Source organism: Periophthalmus magnuspinnatus, chromosome 23, assembly GCF_009829125.3.
Source record: "Periophthalmus magnuspinnatus isolate fPerMag1 chromosome 23, fPerMag1.2.pri, whole genome shotgun sequence".
NCBI lineage: Eukaryota > Metazoa > Chordata > Actinopteri > Gobiiformes > Gobiidae > Periophthalmus > Periophthalmus magnuspinnatus.
In genome coordinates this window covers 21,222,299-21,244,549 of record NC_047148.1, presented here as the reverse complement: position 1 = coordinate 21,244,549, position 22,251 = coordinate 21,222,299, and the positions used below count along the sequence as shown (strand labels likewise).

The 22,251-nt window shown below is 42.7% G+C and overlaps 2 protein-coding genes across 2 annotated transcripts; one reads left to right on the top strand and one right to left on the bottom strand.

The window, feature by feature from the left end:
* Positions 1-1,211: 1,211 nt before the first annotated feature.
* On the top strand, positions 1,212-3,440 carry edf1 (endothelial differentiation-related factor 1). Its single transcript, XM_033989226.2, has 5 exons — positions 1,212-1,433; positions 2,212-2,263; positions 2,530-2,690; positions 2,798-2,891; positions 2,981-3,440. Exons 1-5 carry the CDS (start codon positions 1,356-1,358, stop codon positions 3,040-3,042), a joined length of 447 nt encoding a protein of 148 aa, XP_033845117.1. The 5' UTR covers positions 1,212-1,355; the 3' UTR covers positions 3,043-3,440.
* A 767-nt stretch (positions 3,441-4,207) lies between these two features.
* LOC117391395 (inactive tyrosine-protein kinase PRAG1) lies at positions 4,208-14,204 on the bottom strand. Its single transcript, XM_033989191.2, has 6 exons — positions 13,876-14,204; positions 11,223-11,546; positions 9,498-11,146; positions 7,073-7,215; positions 6,003-6,754; positions 4,208-5,872 (listed from the first exon to the last, which is right to left on the bottom strand). The coding sequence occupies exons 2-6, from the start codon at positions 11,469-11,471 to the stop codon at positions 4,775-4,777; spliced, it is 3,891 nt and encodes a 1,296-aa protein (XP_033845082.1). The 5' UTR covers positions 11,472-11,546; positions 13,876-14,204; the 3' UTR covers positions 4,208-4,774.
* Positions 14,205-22,251: the final 8,047 nt, after the last annotated feature.

The window sequence follows — 22,251 nt, the reverse complement described above, 5'->3', positions numbered from 1 at the left end:
TTTTGACAAATACAGTTTTGTACGTTTTTCTTTTGGCTAATGGCAACATTTGAGCAGGTGACCTTTTGTCTTTTTAACCAGAGTGATGTTTTTAGTTGCCTGACCGGCCAGTCCCTTCTACATTCTGTTTTGCAAAGTTTTGTCAAAGTGTGTAGTTCTGGCTCCATAGATCAGCGTTTTTAGCAGGCTGCACATTTAGGGCTGGGTAATAAATTGAATTATCTTGATTAATGTCTGTTTTTAATAATCAACAATGAGGAAAAATGATAAAACTATAATTAAGGTGTATTATGCAACATGTTTACTCCTCACTTTCTTATTAGCAGAGCAGGGGGCAGAGGATGAGCATGAAATGGTCCAGTTACACGTGACAGACCCACTGGACTACATCATTCAGCAGGTACAGGTCACTTCATGTAGCTGCATGTGTTTGCATAATAGGCCTTTATGTAGATTTAGTACTTCAATTAATGTTAGGCCTCCTCAAATGCATTTCAGTTAGCTTTTTTGTATTCATTAGTACACCTTAATTGCACGGGCAAGAAATCAATGTAAAGAATATTTAAAGTATGATGTCAGTGTAATCCCTCAGTCGACCAGGTCTGATCCATAGTAATTCATTAAGAGTTAAATGTATTTACTAATTATGACTCAGGCACAGTGCACATTTATTGTAGCTCAATAGACCGAGCCTACAAATAGAAACTGTAAACAAAAGCTGTTTCCAGTTTCAGTGTAGTTAAGTTCTCCCTTCAGACAGATATAAGGCGGTGTCCTGCAGTAATCTGACCAGAACTGAAGAAACAAGAAACATCTTCACCCTAAAAATTTTTTGTCCAGCTGACAGATTTTACTTTTGGCTTTTACCATTTAAAGAATAGTTGAGTTCTTGGTGGAGCAGCTCAAAGTGAGTGGTGGGGTGTAGTTCCATTCCTCACCGCCGAGTGTCGCTAAAGGCACATTGCTCTTTATCTTGTGTTGTAAATAAAGACAGGAGTGGGTGTAGTTCCATTCCTCACCGCCGAGTGTCGCTAAAGGCACATTGCTCTTTATCTTGTGTTGTAAATAAAGACAGGAGTGGGTGTAGTTCCATTCCTCACCGCCGAGTGTCGCTAAAGGCGCATTGCTCTTTATCTTGTGTTGTAAATAAAGACAGGAGTGGGTGTAGTTCCATTCCTCACCGCCGAGTGTCGCTAAAGGCACATTATATTTATCTCGCGTGTTGTAAATAAAGCAGAGCCGTGGCGCGTGGATGAGACTTCCAGAAGGAACGGCGTAACGTCCCGATCCGAGACAATAACCACATTAAAGCCAAGTAAAAGTATTTATAACGTAAACTAAACGAGGTCGAAGACATGGCCGAAAGCGACTGGGACACAGTGACCGTCCTGAGGAAGAAGGGGCCGACCGCAGCTCAGGCCAGATCCAAACAGGTTAGCAACGCGGCTACACTCACTAACACACAAATATCACACATGTTTAAAGTAAAAGCCGTTATTAATCAACTGTATTTCACGCTGGATCGGAAAATGGTGTAAACGTTACAACTGAAATGTCCAGTTCCGGTCAGTTATGTCCGTGTGAAGTGGACACATGATGAGCTCGTTCAGTTTGGGAGGGTCAAAGTTCATCTCCTCCTTTGGCAGTTTGAAAACACTTGATTAAAAGTAAATATGTGCATGTTATCTCTCTAGTTGGACCACTATCTCACAGTTTAACGCAGACTACGTAAACAGAAAGTGAAGTTATGTGTCGAGTGAAGCTGCTGCGCTTCAGTCCGACGCTTCGTGCTTCGGCCCGTGTCCCGTTTCAGACACAGTTTCACCTCAGGCTTTTATGTTAATCTTATCTATTCACGAGAACCACCCGAGTCACACTTTGCCCAACAGAAACTAAGCATTTATTTAAGATGGACGTGTTAGTTTGCAGAAAGTTCTCGAGAGTTGTTGTGTTTTTGGGTCATGATGCTAACAGTAAAGCTAACTGTGACAGGCCTCACTGAACTAATGTTACACTACAAATAACTACAGCCCACCACATGGTACTGCTGTTTAGTTAACTATCTGTCATATTTATAATGCTGGAAGTTTGTAATTAAGCTGTTCCTTTTTGTTAAGCCCCAGTTTTGTGTCAGTTGTGATCATAAACTGGGTAATTATTGACACAAACGGTCAACTGCCAATAAAATCCATGTTGTTCTGTTGTGTCCAGGCGATCACTGCGGCCCAGAGGCGTGGAGAAGAGGTGGAGACGTCCAAGAAATGTAAACAACTGCAGATTTAATCAGTTTAGTTTGTTGTAATTGTCCAGTCTATTTTAAAGTTACTTAAAGTTTATTATTGCTTTAGGCTTACACTAAATATGTAATTATAAAATTACAATCAATATTTATGATCATTATACACGTTTGTGAAGATTGAGTTACCTGAATCTGCCCAAGAGTGTAATGGTGGCCTCAGATAATTCATGTGTTTATATGTTGTACAGAGAAGTATCTGGGCAGTTAACATGGTATTCCCCTCTATTTAGGGTCTGCAGGACAGAATAAGCAGCATCTTGTTACAAAGAACACAGCCAAACTGGATAGAGAGACTGAGGAGCTGCACCATGATAGAGTTCCACTTGAAGTGGGGAAAGTTATTATGAAAGGGAGACAAGACAAAGGCCTGACTCAGAAAGACTTGGCCACTGTGAGTATTTCCCCATCAGAACTTACTTACTACTTTACTAGTGGCTTTAATGTTTTGTAAAATGCTCTGTTTTAACCCACTCCTAATTTTAATTTCTTACACTATAGAAAATAAATGAGAAACCCCAGATTATTGCAGACTATGAGGCTGGAAAAGCAATCCCCAACAACCAGATTATGGGCAAAATAGAAAGAGCGATTGGTGAGGACAATTCATACTTTATGATTCACAAATGTATTGACTCAAGTTTGTTACAAACCGTGAATGAACTGTGAACTGTCTTTCTACAGGGCTCAAACTACGTGGGAGGGAAATTGGCCAACCTCTAGAGGCAAAACCCAAAAAGAAATGAACACAAAGCCTCGAAATCAGCCCTCCCCTCACCCATTGTTCCTAATAATGTCCTTTGAATCTCATCCTTACCTTGCCCCTTATACCTTTACCTGAATTGCCCCCCTGTCCCCCTTCTGGGCTGATCACACCAGTGTTAGAACCTGGTGCTTCATTGTATACTGGCAAAATCTCAGTTATACTTAAAATGAATGATTGAATGCATTTTCTGCTTGAAAAGCTTTGTGAAGACTTTTATTCTTTGCCATGGGCGTTGGTATGATTACTTCATATTAAAGGTTACTGTCCATGAATCAATTTCATGACCACACACTTAATATTCTGCCAAAAGTGCTTGATTGTATCTCACAATGGGTGGATTTTTTTGTGCTTTCAACCAACACAATAAAGATAGCAAATGTGTGCGATTATCTTTTAAAAATGAGATGTTGTACTGGGAGCGTTTGACCACCAGATGTCACCAGTATCCAATTTATCTTTGGGGCGTTAAATATCAGCAGAAGTGGTATTGATTCCTACACACGTGATCTAGAGCTACCACTAGGTGTCACTATTAGTTTATTCTTTGTTGGACCATTGGGCTACACTGACTCTGGCAGCTTAACACAATTGAACCTGGGAAACAATCGCGTCTGAACTCGTCAAATATGTACTGTTTTAGAAAATAAAAAGCCGGGCCCAGAGTTGCCAGTTTTGTTTAGAAATGCTTCATGGATTCCTGCTAACACTGCTCTGGATGAAAACTGGGAGACCTGCAATGCCATTCCATTGGTCAAGATGCCATAGCAACAAAGTTCCACCTATAACATGGGACCAGACAGTGTTTTGAACAAGTGACGCAGAAACCTGCTTTATGCCAAACTGCCATAGATCATTGAATCACTTTAGAAACATTCACAATTCAGATGAAATAATTGACACATTTATTTAAAAATGCAAAGAAAGAAGTTTTTCACCAAATCAGTTTAATTTTAAATCAGACCAGAATTAAAAGGACCTGTAAGAATCCAATCTAATAGAGCGTGAAAAATAATAGTTTCTGGTTATGAGTTCTGTGTCTAGAATAGAAAATGATTGTAAAAACATTTCAGTGACACTTAGAGAAAATGAAACCAATATAAATACTTAACTGATACTGTGATACTGATATCATTCTTAAGACCAGCTTGGGCTTGTTGATTTTCTTTTAATCTATAACTTCAAATCAGTGTACAAGGATGTGAAATGCCAGTTTCACAAAACTCAAATATATTTACATTGTGTCAAAGTTGCTGTAACATACAAAACAACAAAAGGCACTGTCACAAATGTCATGACATTTACATTTCAGTGTAATTCAGTAAAATGCTGTCTAATGATGAATTCTAGCCAAAATGTGTTTTACAGATTATGTGGCAAACAACAAATAGCCCTATGTGCTAATGAGGATACGTTAGTCGCATTTTTAAAAACAGATCAAGTAAGACATATGAGGTTTAGCTGCACATTTACAAAGCAACATACTGTAAACTAACTGGATGAAACATTAGTACCTCATTGATCGCCAGAGCCAGACCACAAACATTCATTGCTCCTCAGCTTGATCAAAGAACCTTTTGCATCTTTGTTCATTCATGTTTGTGGCACGTTTTACTGTAATTAACACTGCAGATTCACATTTACTACATGAAGAAAAGAACCTTTACATGTATAATAGGGCTGCACAGCCATTCTCCACAGTCCACTGAAGTCTGTCATTTGAGAGAGTAGAGCAGTTCTGCCGTGTGGCACAGAGACAGAGGGTGAGCTGAGGAGAAATACTGACAGCAGAGCCAGTCCTCCAGCTCAGCATTTCTCTCTGGCTCCAGTGAGCGCTCCGCAAATTTCATCATGAGCAAGGCTCGCTTCACATCCAGCCAGTTGAGGAGACCCTCGTGTATGGAGGCATCCATGAGGTTGGCCCCCTGGCTATGCCTCTCCCTCTGCTGCTCCATTAAGTCCTTCCTTGGGCCCCACAGCAGGCTTTGGAGAATACGCTTAGCCTCCTGTATGTGGATACGTTTGATGGGGTCTGGTTGAAGTAACAGCTGGGCCAGCTTCTGAAGACCATCTGAATACAGGGACACAGATGGGATGGAAGGCAAGTCCTCGCAGCGGTAGTCCTGTTCTTTTAGTGCTGGACTAACTTCAAATGGGTTGGGCTGGTGAAGGAGCTCATAAATTAAGATGCCAGTCTGGAACTCATCAAATTTGCGATACTGAGCAGCTGAGACAATTTCTGGAGCTAGTCTGGCATGGTCTCGTTTGGTTCTAGGGTCCACGCTGTGGAAAGCTCCATCTTCAGCAGATCGACGCTTAGCTTTTGCAAAGTTGCTAATGAGGAGTCGAGGGAGGTGGCGCTGAATGGCCAGAGGGTTGGAATCACTGTCAGTCGGTGGTCGCCGGTGATGTGGAACCAATAAAAGGTTCTCCAGGCAGAGGTCTCTGTGTGTCACTCCATGTTCCTTTAGGTGCTCAAGTCCATTACACAGCTGCAAGAGAAGGAAGCACACTCTCCTCTCGTACACCTCAGGCTGTTCTTTATGGAATGCCCCCCATTCACGGACAAAATCTGCTGCAGTCTGTTGTGGGACATCCGGAGTGATGACCACCACTCTTTCTCTGTCCATTGGCTGGGCATTGGACGAGGCTGTTGGCTTGATTACCTCCTCAGAGGGCAACATACTCTGAGGTACACATGCCATGAAGTGTCCACAGTCCTGCTGGAGGTTGAAGTGTGTGGGCATGCTCTGCAGCACAGACAGGCCATAGAGATGACCCTGCTTGGCCTCCACAAATGGACTCTTGCAGATCTAAAAACAAGGAGATCAAAAGGTCAAACTCCACTAATAAACATGAGTAAAAAATAATGGGAATTCTTGTTAGAGCAGTAACTAACTACCACAGACTCATCAATCATTCAAAAATAGTGTGCTTGTTTACCTTAACAGCATAGGAGTTACTGGGGTCTGAAGCACAGGCAGCTGAATAGTACACTGAATCTCCTCCAATGCAGCTTGGTTTGTTGGAAATGAGCCGAAACAGAGACCAGTTGCTCTCTTCAAACCTCAGGGGGTTTCTCTGTGAGCGAGTGAAGTGATCCTCACATTTTAGAGCTAACCTTCGCAGAGACTCTGCATACAGTCCCCCAAGTTTGGAGTACACTCCTTCTCTACTGTCGATGTTACTGAGCAGTGTCTGTAGCTGGAGAGTAGAGCCTACATTTGGACCTGTACCTAGTTCAGTGGCTGGCAGAGGGTCGCTGAGTTGAGGGGATGAAGAACAGGTGATGCTGCTTCGACAGTGGACCCCAAGCCGTCTTTTGAATGGTTCATCTAATGTTCTTGATCTGGAGGGTTTACTGAGGGGAGCATGACATCGCTCCAGACATTCATTAGAGGAGAACATGGACTTTGGGTCCACAGGACTGGATGGTAAACTCGACTGGGAGGTGGTTTCAGGCTGACACCTTGGGCTTTCTGAACCAGTCAATAGAAGGTTTGGATAGGACCGAATGAACTGTTTTCCACTATCAGGAGCTGACATGGTTCTGTTGACCATTTTCTTCTCTGGGAGAGGAGGAGGTTGGTTATTTGTGCTGTCACTTGTGTTTGGATGAGGAGAGCCTGGGGCTGATGGCAATGGACTGCGAGGAAATGGAGAGGAGCAGGACAATTGTGTAACATCTCGGGACCCTGTGTGAGCAGAAGTTGCATTTCAGTCATGATCGTCTTCAGACAGTTTGTTAGGTTTAGAGACAAAGACACGTACAATGTTTCACTTTCATTATAAGTCCTACTAAAAACTACTAATTAAGAGGCAACTTATTTGACAATTAGCAGGTAAAAACAATCCAAACGTGAAACACTCCTAGCATAGCATTATACCAGTGGACTAGAGTAAAAACATTTCAGCCTGATAATGAGGGTGCACTTATCTGTTCTAAATTTATTGTTATATATACAGCTTAAAACTGTCCAAAATTTTGTTTACAGCTAACACTGGATACTCACCAGGATCAGCCAGACTGTCAGTGGAGGCTGTAGGTAAACTGACATGCCCCAGGCCTCGATGAGAAGACGCACAGCTCTCTACTGACCCTGCGTTACTGCAGCGATCCAGCTCCATGTTACTGCCACTCATTCTTCCACATAGTCTAAAAAGGTACAAAAAAAATAACACTTCAAAACACTTCAAAACTAGGGTGCACAGTTGTCTGCTGGTGACATAAAATGTGATATAAAAACAGTTCCCGTGGCATCATGTGACGACAAAGCACACTTTCCAATTCCCCTTTTATTTGCTTTTTTCTGTTGTTGTATTAAAGACATTGTCAAGTGCTTTACTTCCACAATTAAAAAACACGGATAAAACTAACACATTTTAAATCAATGCGTCGAATTATGCAAGATGGTCTCTGCTCAATGTTCATTTATAAAGATACTGGCTCACACTCAACGCAGGGACAGACGTGGTAAATATTAAAATATCAATGTTGAAATGCATGAGAAGTGCTGATTCCAGTACGTCCATGGCCCAAAAGATTCTTCAGTTTTGTATCCGAAACAAACTGAGGTCCTTTGCATTTGTGCTCATCCTGATATTCCTTCAGTGACATGACAATGGCGTCCAACTATACCATTACTTTTTCAGAATACATGCTCATTTTATGTTTGTAAGATTGCATCGCCCTGTCAAACTTTACCACACTAAGGTATCATTTTGACATCTAAATGAACATAATCTGCCAACAGGTGCCTACCTCATGTTGAAAAAGAAAGAGCTCTTGTTCAGGTGTCAGACTGAGAATGCCCCTGGATCACACTGTGCTTTGCTACAGCATGAAAGTAGTAATACAACCCTGCATCCACACGAGTCATAGGTGTATTTTAAGGTACTGTCCACAGGAAAAGATCCGCAAAATGAAAATACCCTCACAGTATTCAGCAATGCAAGCCGATCGATTTAGAGAAGCCCCGACTTTGTCTTATGGCCCCAAGATGCTATGTGTAGTGTAGCAGAGAGGGCGCAAAGTGGCACAGTGGTGGGCGGGGCATGGGGGGGGGGGGTCCTACAATGAAACATTAAAGACTCTAATCCGAATGAGACCCCCTGAAACTGAATCTATGCCCAGTCTATAAATGTGCTGTATTTCTCCTGCTGATGACTAAGTGCCAAAGGGGGGCTGTTTGGGGGTCGCCCTGGGCAACAATCTGCTCTGTAAAACCCCTCCCTAGGGCAACATCTGATCATTGCTCGTCTTCATCACTGCCTTTTGGTCCAAATAACCTGTTCAGCACATAAATACTAAACTGTAAATTACTCGGTGTGGTGGGATCAGCCTGGGAATCAATAAATGAAGGTGCACGACGGATATGCCGCAGTACATGCAGAGTTTCTTCCCCATCAGACACTTAATCATCATAATATCCGTTTATTTATTTTCACCAGTCACTGCGATATGTGTACACGTACCACCTACCCCCCCGGCAAACACAGGGACACAACAGTCACGGCTCGGCTAAAGGCGTGCTGCCACATGTGTCTCAACAAGGTGTATTTTTATCGGTGCAGAATGTTTGCAATGTCATAACAGCAGAGTTAGGCCCTTTCTAGAATTACCATAAACATAAGGACCCTTGAAATGTGATCAGCCATTACTTAATTTGAGAGGTACACACTCGCTTAAAACATCTGCTCGAAGTTAATACCATCTTAAAGCACTTCGGATATCAGCTAAGGTTTAAAACTGAGTCGGTAACTTAAATAAGTAGCAGAAGTGAACTTGCAGACAGCAGTGTATGTATACTTAGCCACGAAAACACCTACATTAACTCATGAGCGTGCGTTACTTGAAACTGTAAATAGTTGCAAATAGTTGTCAGGGCGAGGAACAACATAAAATCAGGAGTTAAATTTAAGCAACCTGTTTGTCAGTCTGTATACAGTGACACAGCAGAGACTGGATCGAACTGTACTTTTTGTGTGGCGATGATGAATTGAAAAGTCACATTACTGTCCTGAATGGAACAAGGCACGCATTGAGCCATCGACCGGACCAGGCTCAGTGATCACAAGTCATGAGAGTGAAGGGAGAATGATGCTGTGAATGAAAACAACAGTTACTGCACACACGACACTGAGATGCGAGTGTGTACGTGCACCACCAAGCACCAGTGTGAGCCACAGATTTACCCCCCAAATCAAAACTTAAAGCATAAAGTGGAATGGGCTCAAAGTATAAGAAGTATTACAGAGACATGAAGTAATATTTACAGAGATTAGTCAATTAGATGATTCAAATTTTCTAAGATAGAGCTGTTTTGTAGCGTTATTTTGAATCCAGCCTTTCTGCCAGCAACAGGATGATTAAAAGTAAGAAATAAATAAATACAATTCACTCTATATCCCGTCTTGTGAGGGTGTATTTGTCCTCACCTGTGTAACTTCTTGGGTGGGGGTGGTGGGGGATTGGTCTCACAGTTGAACGCTCCCTTCCCTCCTGCCAGTAGCTCAGTTGAGCCGACATGCGATGGCTGCTTGGCTGGCATGCTGCCGTTCTGCTTGCCTTCCTCCCCTGCACCGGTGCCATGCAGAGCGTCCTGACAGGGGCCATTGTTGGTGGCAGCGACGGGGGCAGTGCCTGGCTCTGTGATTGGTGGAGGGCTGCTTTGGGCCTTACATGTCCTGGCCTCCTTCCGGTTTGCAGCTTCACCGTTGACCGGCCTCTCCTCTTGAGCGGTGGTCCCCTGATGTTTAGCCGAGTGCTTTTTCTCACCTTCTTTAGCGTTTTTCTCCTCATCTTCCTCCTCTTCCTCAATGCGACAGTTCCATCCAGGAATGTGGTGATGAGACTTGTGCCGATCAGCAGCCAGGCTCTGGTTGTTAGCGTGGACCTTAAAGTGGCACTCTTTGGATGTGACGAGAAAAAGCATAGGAAGTTCTGGTAGGGGCACAGAGGACGAGGCGGACGGGGTAAGACTGGAGGCACTTAGTTTGGGAAGTTCAGGCAGAGGCACAGGAGAAGAAAAAGAAGATGTGAGGCTGGAGGTGCCCAGTTTAGGCGTCCGGTTAGTTCTTTTTGGGGGAATAGGTGGACTTGTCTGGGGTTTGGGAACAACAGGCAGACAAGCAACGGTCTCTGGTGTCAATGACGGGGCACTTCGGCTGGGACTGGGCCACAGGAAGGCTGGGGAGCTTGTGTCTTTTCGGGCAGATGGACTAAAGTGACACTGGGTGCTGACGGCTGAATCAGGGCTGCTCAGATAAAATGTCCTGTTGTTTTCCTCTGTGTGAGCGGCCATTACAGTGATCGTGGCCCGCTGACACTCTCCCGAACCTTCAGGAGAACATGGAGATCTCTTGATTTTGGTTGGTGATTTCAAATTGTCAGGTGTTCTTTGCTTTTTCTTCGTGCTTTCTGCGTATATAGGCTCTTTGTCCAGAGGTCCAGTGGGAGAGACAGATACTGAAAGTGAGCTCGTTGGGGTTTGGGTGCTACCGAGCTCATGTTTACTTCCAAAACCATCTGAAAGTGAACCATTACTGCTCTGACAGGAGCAGGATGAACCCGATGGACTGGGAGGGGACTGTTGTGAAGACAGTGGAGTGCTGCCATTAGTGTCCACATTTAAGACTGTGCTAAAGGAAGTGCTGGTGGCCTCAGTAATGACCAAGGCTTTGGATTCATAACCATTATGAACTTTGGTAGGACTAGAAACACTGACATCCATCCCCCGTGAAGCTTGATCATGCTCTTGATAGTGTGTTTTAACGCCATTGCCAATATAAGTGCTTTTGCTGCTTCGGGCAGCTTCAGTGGAGTTTATCTGTCTGCAAATGTCATTCTTTCTAAAGTTCTGACCATCTTCCTGTGTAACAAAAATGTTACTGATAAGCACTGAATCTTTAGGGATCTTAGTTGGAGACAAAGCGCTCAAAGAGAAGCATTTATCCATCTTATTCTCAGGGCTACGCAGACCAGTTTCTCTGGGAACCTTGTTACATCCATTTTTATCAATGTACAGTGAGGACAAACCAAGGAGCTTTTTCAGTCCAAATCGGTCGACTGGACTCCTGGGACTTTCCTAGGAAATAATTCACACACAAAATGAATAACACGGTTCACAGACATAAATACAAAACATATAAAAATATACTCACCTGCTCGATGTTCATGTTGATATCTGTCATTGTCTCATTAGACTCCAGATTCATCATCGTGGGTTTGACAGCAATGGTGGGCTTACTATAAGGTGAAGGTGCTGTTACTGCACCCTCTTCATCACCTCTCTGGCTGTTTCTTCTCAGGGTGGGCCCGCTGCCGGCCCGGTGTGCACTGAGTGGGTGGAAGCAGTTTTTACAAGAGCCGGGTTTCCACACGTGTTCTGCAAAGTCGCTGCAGGCAGACATCTTTGATGCACTTGGTGATGTTTGGTCAGAAGAGGCTTTGGTGTGATGATGCAATGAGCTGAAGCGCTGTCATTGCTAAAAGAGAGACAGATACAGACATTTAAAAACACGGAAGTATTGATATATTCACACATTGATCGCTTGGGGCTAATCAATGCTTAAATAGTCATTTTAAGGCACGTTTAGTGAGAAGGATTCTTATATGAAAGATGTTGAGCAAAGCATCCCTTTACACACATCACCCTCAGGTCATCTCCTGCTCTGCACAGTTAACTGAAGATCTACTTAAGCTGCCGTCTACACTGGTAACCTAAGAGTCGCTACATTACTTGTTCCCAGGGTCTCCCAAATTAGAGGGTATGTGGTTTCTGTTCACTAAAACAGCGAGTCCCTCTTGAGTCCTCCACTGCCCCCGCTGCACCGAGCAGATGAAGAAGGTTCAAGCATCCTAGAGGTCGGAATGTCAGGAATGTCTGAAGCCGCAGGTCTCACCAGGGTGAATTTCACACCCACAACAACCCCCTGCCCCCTCCTCTTTCTACAAACAGTCACCCAAAAACCCTATTCTCCTTGTGTGTCCTCCTCTTCCCACAGCCGCTGTGTCCTGTTTAACCATTTTGACAGTGAAAAGATCAACACTGCTTCACAGCCTTCCCTTGTTTTTCCTGTGGCACCGTGTCCCACTTTATGTTCTTTGCTTTGCTTTAATTGCTTCTCAACAAGGTGCTGCAATGACATCCTAGGAACATTAGCCCACCTCCTAAACTCATTATTCACACAGAGAAAAAGGGGGACAAACTTGACTTGGAATGACCAGATCTTAAATAAAAAACTGCCAAATTATTCAAGATAATTTAAGTTAATACCATGACAACAGTGTAGAGAATTAACAGCTTGAGTGTCCACTATGAAATCTACCAAAATCACACTTTGGGATCTTTCTTATCCAACAAATCACCAGTTACAATATTCTCTGATCCATTTGCCTGACTTAAAGCGTGGAAGCACCCACTGGTCCATTGTTTGTATAACTCGCACCCACAGGGGAAATTGCCTAACACATCTTATGTTTTTATATGACTCATCCGCAGAGATGACTGATCAGACACACAGACTACAAGAAGGCTACAAAAAGTCTGTGTTGCCAGAAAGAATGGAGTTTTGTGGGACAATTGAGGCCATAAAAACAATGTCAAGTCATTCATACTGTGCCCTTTGGCCGAGAGTCGACTGTTTAGTAAATTAAACGCGACTGACGCTGACAGATAGATCTCTGTTCTTCCACTTTTCCCAGCAGGAAACGACAACAGATGACAAGTTACTTTCAAAGACAAACTGTGTGCAAACAGAGCAGACTGAAGTATAGTTCTTAAGAGGTAAATGCAGTCCCTGTTGACATGTTCAGTTGTGCTTGTTTGAACAGAGATAGACCCTGCTGTCCCCACACCTTCTCAAGCTCAAGGTCCAATATTTCTCACTTGTAGCAGCACAATAGTCTTAAATGCTCAGTAATATGTATAAATGTATGAAAGTAATCACATCCATTTAGACTATTGCAAGCAGTGGGTCAGGCTCAAACCAAATAATATATAAGCTTTAGAATAGTAAGAATTAATGAGTGAAAAGGAGCCCAATTAGCAACGTTATCTACATCCAACAGCTGTTAAAACGCCTGCCCAAATCTTTCTGCAGAGGGCGTGCACACAGCCCAGGCACAACAGGAGCAACGTGCCATGTGCTGCTGCTTAAAGGTTAGGAGTCTCCCATGTTTCCCCACAGCCTTTTAAAACAATAATACTTTGGTAAAACGGTGATAAAAGTGGACATAGTGGGCTACGTCCAGCTGGGACATCATTTAAACTGTGAATGCTGCACTTGCCGTGTGTGTTTAGGTCTGTTTGCCCTGCTCCATCCGCGCGCAGTCAGCCACGCACACTGAATACAAATTCTTTTATGGGCAGAATGTGTCACGCTTGTCCACTCCGCTCCCACGGCCCATTCACTCAAAGTCTGTTTCCCCCAGAAGTCGCAAAAGATTTCCGCCAAAAGTTCACAGACTAAAGCAGCATCGCCTCGTAGACAAAGCAGCAGACTACAAGTGTTTGGCAGCTCAGCCACCACCTGTTTCAGAGGCGAAACGTAACATTATCCTGCGCTTTGGACGTGCGCTTGTTTGGGTCCCACAGCAGCGTCTATTACAGCCTATAGTTTGATCATTCAAGTTTAATAAATGCTGAAGTAAAGAGGATTCTAGCAAATCTCAAACATCTGGCATAGCCTAATTTAAAAGAGGTGATGTAGGTTGAGTATTTAGTGTCAAACATTTAGACATTGCGCTCAAACAAAAGGGCTGCGTGATCTTTCTGATGTGTCCAGTGTTGCCTGGTGCAAACTGGCTGCTTACCTGCTTAGACTTTCTTCCCTGGCAACACGAAATCTCTTCAATAAAGCGTGAAAAATTAAAGCCAAAAACTGCTATAATTCCAGGTGTGGACAGTGCGGTGGTCACGGTCCTGGTCGTGGTCATTCAGAGCGCGCGCTGCAGCGGCTGGAGACGCAGGAGACGCAGGGGCTGGTCGTGGCTGTCGGCCCGGGCATACTGCCACTGCTGCACGGTGCAGAGGTGGACTGGAGTGACTGAAACAGGCGGAGCACAAGCGAGACTCCTCTGCAGCAGCAGGCAGCGCACTGGAGCCGCACAAGGAGGTGGGAGGAGCCGACAGCCATGCGCCCTGTGTCCAGTGGCTTTCACAGTTTACACAGTTTACAGACGGCTGGGCTTGTCCTCTTACAGCACAGACAGCACTGCGTCCGCACACACAGAGGCTTCATGCTGTAGGCAGATAAACCAAGGCTAAATCGAGCTAAATCCAAACCCAAATCTATCTATGGGCCTGGTTTGTAGTGGCCTCGAGCTGCGCGTAGCACCGTGTTTCCTGAACATTTTATTTCATTTCCATTGACTCATTTTCTGAAACTCACAAAAAGCAAAGTTATTTAAAAAGTACAGAAGTTAAATGTGTAGGAAAACCTTCTGAAAGTTCACACTTCATAGTCAGATCCACATGTTTCTTGTTTATTTAGGTCAAGAGGAGTGGATGTGTTTGAAGAACTGAACAGTGAAGCAGTGACTATATGAATATGACAGTGTTACCAAAATGGTCAGTTTGGACACATTTGTTTCCTTATCATTGCTCAGCTGTTCCATATCTTGGAATGTGGTACTACTACAGAAAAAAACAACTATTGCACAGCTGAGCCAAATGAAACTGATGCAGTTTCATTATAAGAAAAGGCAAAGGACAGAACAGTTTCACCCCACAGTGCACCCACTTTCTCTGAAGGACATGGTTATATGTGTGTGGATCAATTGGATATGCAGCTCCTCCCAGTTTCCTGAAACTAATCAGAAGATTTATAACAGTGCCACACACCACATGCTTGATCCAGTGAGAAATGATAACTAGATTAAAAAAAGCAAAGAGGGAAATTGTATATATGCAAAAATTGTATTCCCCAGATTCATATCACATACTTTGTTCTGCATCATGAGCATAATTATGATCATCTTGGTTGCAAAGGCTTAGGCAGGACATAAATCTGCCTTCATAAACAGCAGTGCAAATGGAAATCTCCAAATAATTGTTGATGCTGTGAGAATTTTAATTACAGAACAGCCACGGGAGCTACATCCATTAAAGGCTCTCACCACATCATTTCTTCAGCTGAAATTACATGCGGGAAATGTTTGTTTCTGAATCACACACATAATATTTCATCATTTATATCCCATATCAAATCCATTAAAGCCAAGTCAAATGCGCAGGGATTGTGTGGAAGGGCATCCTGTGTAATATGTCAAATGGAAAAGAAAATCTCTTCAGTTTTGATCAAAGAAATGTCACGAGAAATGCACATCAGACAAGTCAGACCTTTTTTTTTTAAGACGAAACCAGGCAATGAGCAAATACTGCAATATGGGATGATTTTGGAAAAGAGCCAACACTGCTGCAGCATCAGGAGACAGGAATATGAGCAATGTAGTGATGTATGGTCTTAGTATCACTCTCCTACATGTCCTAACACAGAAAGGCAAACAGTGTAGTTTCAAGAGTTAAACAGCCTGCATTTAACTTCCAGTTTCAGGAAATTTAACCAAAGACAATTGTATTTTTAGGAAGGACACGTGCAGATGAGGGAAGTCGGTCTTCCTGTTCTGCTGGAGACACTGGACTGTGATTGTCAGAGAGGCTGAGGTAGGTCAGGAGGTAAATGGGGAAAAGGGAGGAAGTTGCACCAGGAAGGGCATCCTGTGTGTGAATAAAAAATGTAGAGATGGTTTCAGCGGTGGTCATCTGGACTCCGTTTCAGCTCCCATCCACAAGATATTTTCAATTTGGTGGTACTGGCTTGAAACACTGGGAATTTTTTAAACCAGTACCATCAAATTGAGAATAAGTTGTGGATGGGAGCTGAAATGTCTTTATTGCAGAAACAGTGTCCAGATGACCACTTTTGAAACCGTTTCTACACTAAACTCCCTTCTGGACAAATGCAGGATTACGCCGTCTCAAATGGTCGTTTTCTTCCGTTTAAATCTCCACACGGATGAGGTGAAAGTCGCGAATACAAACTTACTCAAATTGACCTGTCAGGCTCCTCTCTGCTGCTGTTTTCCCTCCGTTTGTGCGTTGTCTGTCTCTCCTCCCACATGGGCGTCGTCTTACCTGACAGCTGCACACCTGGATCATTTTTCCCTCATTACCTTCAGTATAAGAAGCCTAGTTTTTCATGTGCTCCTCGCCAGTTTGTCATTGATACGACTCCAGTTAGTAGCGGCGTTTAGCTCCATGAGACAAGTTAACAGTTTCAGTGTTTTGTTCAGTGTCCAGGTGCTTATGTTGTTATTTTTAGAAGGTGCCTGTCTGTCTCCTCCCAGGTTTACCAGCCTACGTGCCCCTTACCTATCTGTCTGTCTGTCTGCCTGCCTACCTACCCGCCTGTTAGCCAGCCCAGCCTACCTGCACCTCTGGACCCCCCAGCCTGATACTTACCACATTTACCTGATTACTAGCTTGGACGATAAACAGTTGAGCTACTTCCCGGTTATGTACTGCTTTTGGGTCCAGATGAAGCTAAAGCGACGCCGTTTGAGACTTTCCTGTTGGGGTAGACTTAAAGACGATATAGGAAATGAACATATAGAGGTACGATTTTAAACAAAACAACAATTTTACTCATTTCTTGCTTCATTTTGGTGTAATTACTGCTTTGTCTGAGTCACAAAACGTCTCTTCTCAACACGTGGCATGTTCTACAGTCCGTGTATCGTCCATAGCAGTGATTTGATTCCTAATTTAGTTGATAATTATTGATTAGCTTATATAATCTCAACCTTTTTATAGTATTTCCAGTTAGCGTCAACCTTACTTCCATTAAAAGAGAAGCTCCATGTTGACTCATGCTGTGTTTATTTGCCTGATTGACGAACTGCGTTTCTGTTCTGCTTTCTGTTTCAGCGTGTCACTTCCCTCTTCTGCAGGAGGCCCATAATAGACGTCCTGTCACAACACCAAAAGGCCTTTGTTTGCGATTGGCCCACACGTCAGAAATACTCTTAATCTCGTTACTCGATACTCGCGACTTACCATTTGAAATCCAACGCTGCTCTCCAATTCACCTTTGATGGAAATCTACTGCGAAATGGCTCGAGTTTTGGGTTCGGGTGTAATTTGAAGACTGGGATGAAAGGATACGAGCTGTTTGTAGTCTGCCCATGTTTACGACTTTTCAGAAAAACGACAAAAGAAGGCCAAAATGTACACCTGCCCCCCCAGGACTCGCTTTCTTCTCCACAGGTCGTCCCTCTTAAAGTTTAAAGGTGACCTCGCTGTGTAACTGTATGCCTTTGAGAGCCAGCCACCTGGATCTAATGATGTTGTGCGCCTGGTACAGTAGTGGTGTTTTGGCGACGTGGCACTTCTATGGGGAGAAAGAGCTGCCTTGCAATTATCAAGAAGTACTGTTACTTACTCTACTGCAAAAATGACTAAAGTAGGGGGGGAAAGGAGCCGTGTAAATTATCACTTTTGATTTAGTGAGACAGTCAAGACCACACAGGGCAAAGACAATGGCAGGATAGATGGTACGACAAGTCACCAGCCGCACGGAAAGAAGCTTTAAACAAAGTGCAGCTGGGGCAGAGATACTGTTGGTTTTGGTCTTGGATTATGTTAGGATTATAGGATATTTGTACGTGATTTACAAGTAAAAATAACAGGTTTTGTTGTAATTGAGTCAGGTTTTAATTGAGGGATATCATCAAATGTAAGTATAAATTGTTGGGAATGAGTTTTTATTTTCCCAAAACTAAATGTCCTGACCAGAGGTGGAAGGTAACAAAGTACAAGTAGTAAAACAGTGTACTTAAGTAGAAATTTTTAGGTATTTGTACTTTACTTAAGTACTTTTTACAGTGGTACATTTGAGAGCAGTATCTGTACTTTCTACTTCACTACATTTTTGAACTGGACTGAAAAGTAAAAAGTACTTTTCATGTATTTTGAAGGGTTATTTTTACCATGTTCGTAGAAACATCCTGACTAAAGTTTTTGAGTTCAAGCTTTGACTTTGAGCAAACAAAACTACGCAACATTTATAAGAAAAATTGAGAAATTGAGTCGTATTGCTACTGTTGACCAAAATACAACAACAAGTTAACGACACTTGTGGGAAATACTTTAACTTTTTACTCTTTAAGTACATTTCTTTTACTTTTTCTTGACTAACTTTTTACCTCTATATCTGTACTTTTACATAAGCAACAAAACTGAGTACTTCATCCACCGCTGACTCTGACCGTCACATTTTTCTCTCCTTTTCTAATGTCAATACGCCGTACGTGTACATCTACATCTAGAAGTTTCCGTTCTTGTGTCCTTTGTTGCCATGACACCGTGTAAAGTGGGTAAACCAAAGATAACGCAAGAACGAGCCGCACCTCGCACACACAAGCCCTCCTCCTTTAAGTCGTATCACCCACATGCTCTGATGACGAGATTGCTCCTCGTCACATTCCAGCACCTGCCCCTACAGGCCGCGCCGGCGCTTATGAAATGCTCTACACTGCCACTTTTCATTTCCACATCCACCCCACATAATTCCTTTATAAGATTAACAGGGGCTTATATAAACCGCCTTCATCATCCGGATTACTCAAGTGGTACAACACAGTATCGAGCGAAATTAGGAAAGATTTTCAACTTTGACAACTTTTCACAATGTTATCTTTTTTTAATAATAATTAGTTTGATATTTAACAATTTGTCTGCTTCTTCTTTCTTCTTCTGCTGTCTTTATTTACACAGTGGAACAATGAGAGCACTTGGGCCCTTTTCATGGACGCCCTGTTTAAAATGCAATTTTAAAAAAAACAGAAAAACGAACAAAACAAGTCCATATAAACATTAAAAATACGAGCTGATGTGTGAAGAAAAGTTTGTTACCAGATTATTAAACCGCGATTGTGTCACTAACGTCTCCAGTTTTGCTTTTCCTCGAAGTGTTTTCCATTTTTGTGAAGTAAAGCAGCTAAAACTCTCTTTCCCCGTCTCAGTTTTGGTGCGGCTCGTCCTTTGCTTTACGCAGTCACGTGATCTGGGGTTAAATGTTTCTGTATCAATGATTAACAAGCAGCAGGTGAAGGATTCTGGCGGGTTTTGAAGTCGTCCCGCGTAGATACATTTCATACGGGGCTGTTCTCTTCTAACAGACAGTCACGGCCAACCCACTTTTCCACAGAGAACACAGTGATGAGTTTAAATCCATCACCTGTAATAAAACAAAGGGCAGAGGCTGAAGTCTGCGTGTCACATCTCCATCATAATCCTACCATTGTTGCGTAGGCCACTATTACCAGTGTTGTACTATTGTAATATACTGTAACACAGGGGCGTCAAACTCATTTTCACAAAGGGCCACATCAACAAAATGGCCGCTCTCAAAGGGCCAGATGTAACTAACTGTAAGATAAATGTCACTAAATGCAACCAAATTTAATGTCAACTAAATGCAGCTACTTTTGAATCTTGTTAATTAACCGTTTCTGTATTTATTACTTATTCAAGTTACAAATACTGCAGATGGATTTGCATAGATATGAAAAAATAGCTGTTTAACTGTGTATCTAATGATAAACTGACATATTAAAACAGTCATACCTTTTAATTTACTTTGTCACGGGCCACATAAAATGACATGGCGGGCCACATTTGGCCCACGGGCCTTGAGTTTGACATGTGCTGTAACAGAACATATAACTGTGGAGAAGCTGACCCGATGTGTTAGAAGTAGGAGGCAAACTCAGAAAAATTCCCTATTAATAACATTTATTACAGCTCACCGTGGTTCACTGTGGAAAAATAATACGTATTTACGACAATTAGCAGTGCGTAACTAAAGCAAACGCAACAGAAATTGAGAAACTAAGGGAAAAACCCACATGCACCCAGCTACTTGATTCTCCGTGAATGCCTGACGTGCCCTGTTTATATCCCCTCCCCCAGGTAAACGCCATTTACTTCACGGGTTCAACGGGCAGGTACAACTTTAGCAGGTTCTTATCACACACAGCAGACTTAACTAACTTAGAAAGAGTTTAAAATAAAAAACAAACAAACATTGAAACACACAAAAATATAATCTTAACTGGTTCTCTGCTCCACATGGTCCGACCCACAACCACGCCCAGAGCTTTAAAAATGGCCGACATAAGACACGCCCCTTCTGTGTCTGGACCATGTTGTGATCCAGGTAAGAGTCAATGGATGTGTTAATGGACTAAATATAACCAAATCAAATATCTTTAGAGTAAAACGTGTGTGTGTGACTGAAAGACTAAACAAAACAAACCCAGGATAGTTATGAAAAATTATTGGAAATGAACAAATGTGCAATTGTGAATCAACAAAATTATGGGACAAACAAAGGCCCACGTTGTCACACAAACAAAACACATTTTAATACAACTATTCACAATTCTGTAACTATATTCTAAAACTATTCTTCCCAACATTGCCCAGTACTGCGAGACCAAAGCTAAAGTTGAAATCCATCATGTTTTGACTCCATCTTCTCCTGTAATCTCATCAGACACACATGTGAAGAGCAGCTGACCACTTCCCTTTGACCCGACGGCGACTTGTTTGTCCCACATTGTGACACTGATCTGCTTGAGTAATTAACCCACATAAACAAATTTTAGAGTTTCCCTAGACATGCACCAAAACATCTGCTACGTGAAAAATCCGGTTAAATACAAAACAAACTGGTCCTCGTACATCCCGTGAAACCTCGTCCGTGTTACTGTTACATTTGGGTTGTGATGTTGAGTTATTTGTGTCCTGGTTTGTCGCTGTGAGCTCGTTCTGACTTTGTTAACGCCGCGCTGGGGGTCGCTCGGGGTAATTGACCAATTTGCTGCTAATGACGACGTTCTTTGACGTGGCAGGAGGGGTTTGGGAAAGTAACTATTGTTTTTTTAGCATAAGTCACATGTGTCAAAGTCAAGGCCCGTGGGCCAAATGCGGCCCTCCACATCATTTTATGTGGCCCTCGACAGGGTAAATTAAAAGGTATGATGGTCTTAAAATTACACAGTTACACATCCATATTTTTACATCTAGGCAAATGCATATGCAATATTTGTAATTTGAATAAGTCATAAATACAGAAACAGTTAATTAACAAGTTGAAAAATGAGTTAGATTTATTTTACATCTGGCCCTTTGAGAGCAGCCATTTTGCTGATGTGGCCCTCGGTGAAAATATGTTTGACACCCCTGGCATAAGTGAAATACAGCGGTCCCTCGTTACGTTCTAAAAATAACCCGCAATAGGCGAAATCAGCTTTATTTTTCACAATTATTCTCTATGTTGTGCAGCTGTAAAACCCCTCACCACACACTTTATACACTTTTCTCACACAGCCATTAACATTTTCTCACATTTCTCTCTTGTTTCATTACTTAATAGTGGCTCTCATGTATTTCACAGTTCCTCTGACTGTACCTCTTCGTCCTGGCGCCGCTCCGCTGCAGTGTTGATCGAACATTTATGTAAATTTGGCTGAACACATACGCAAAATTGCAATAAAAAAATCAGCAAAACAGTGAGACCGCGAAAGGTGACCTGCGATATAGCGACGGACAACTGTATATAGCTCAATTTAGTTGTGACTTTTGTGGAGCTGTTTATCTTTTACCTACTTTAATCATTGTGTGATGTTTAATAGTAAAGTATTTGGGACATAGACTGTTTATATAAATGGACGTTTCAAACCGGAATTGATCATGTGCTGCGCGTCCTGCTCCATCGACTCTGAGCCTCGTCATTTTGGTCTTAAATGTTTGTATTAACCCGCTCTACGTGATCCTGCTGTTTTTATTTCGCTAATGTGTCCATAACTCAAAATATGAACGTTAATAAGAGACAAATCTACTGCCTGACGTTCCCCGAGTTAGCGTTAGCAACAGGTTTGATTGACAAGCGTTGTTAAGCATTTGTTCTCTGCTAAACCAGCTATACGGACGGAAAGGGGCGTTACCTTCAACAGCTTCACTCCTGATTGGCTCTTTGGTTGCTATGATACTCACAGTGGCTATAGCGGCTCCAAATTCGCCGCTATAACTGCTCTATGTGCTTCATTTGACTGAAGCTGAGCGCTGTGGGTGACGTCACACTCACTTCTTTAAACAGTCTATGATTTGAGATTTAAATATAT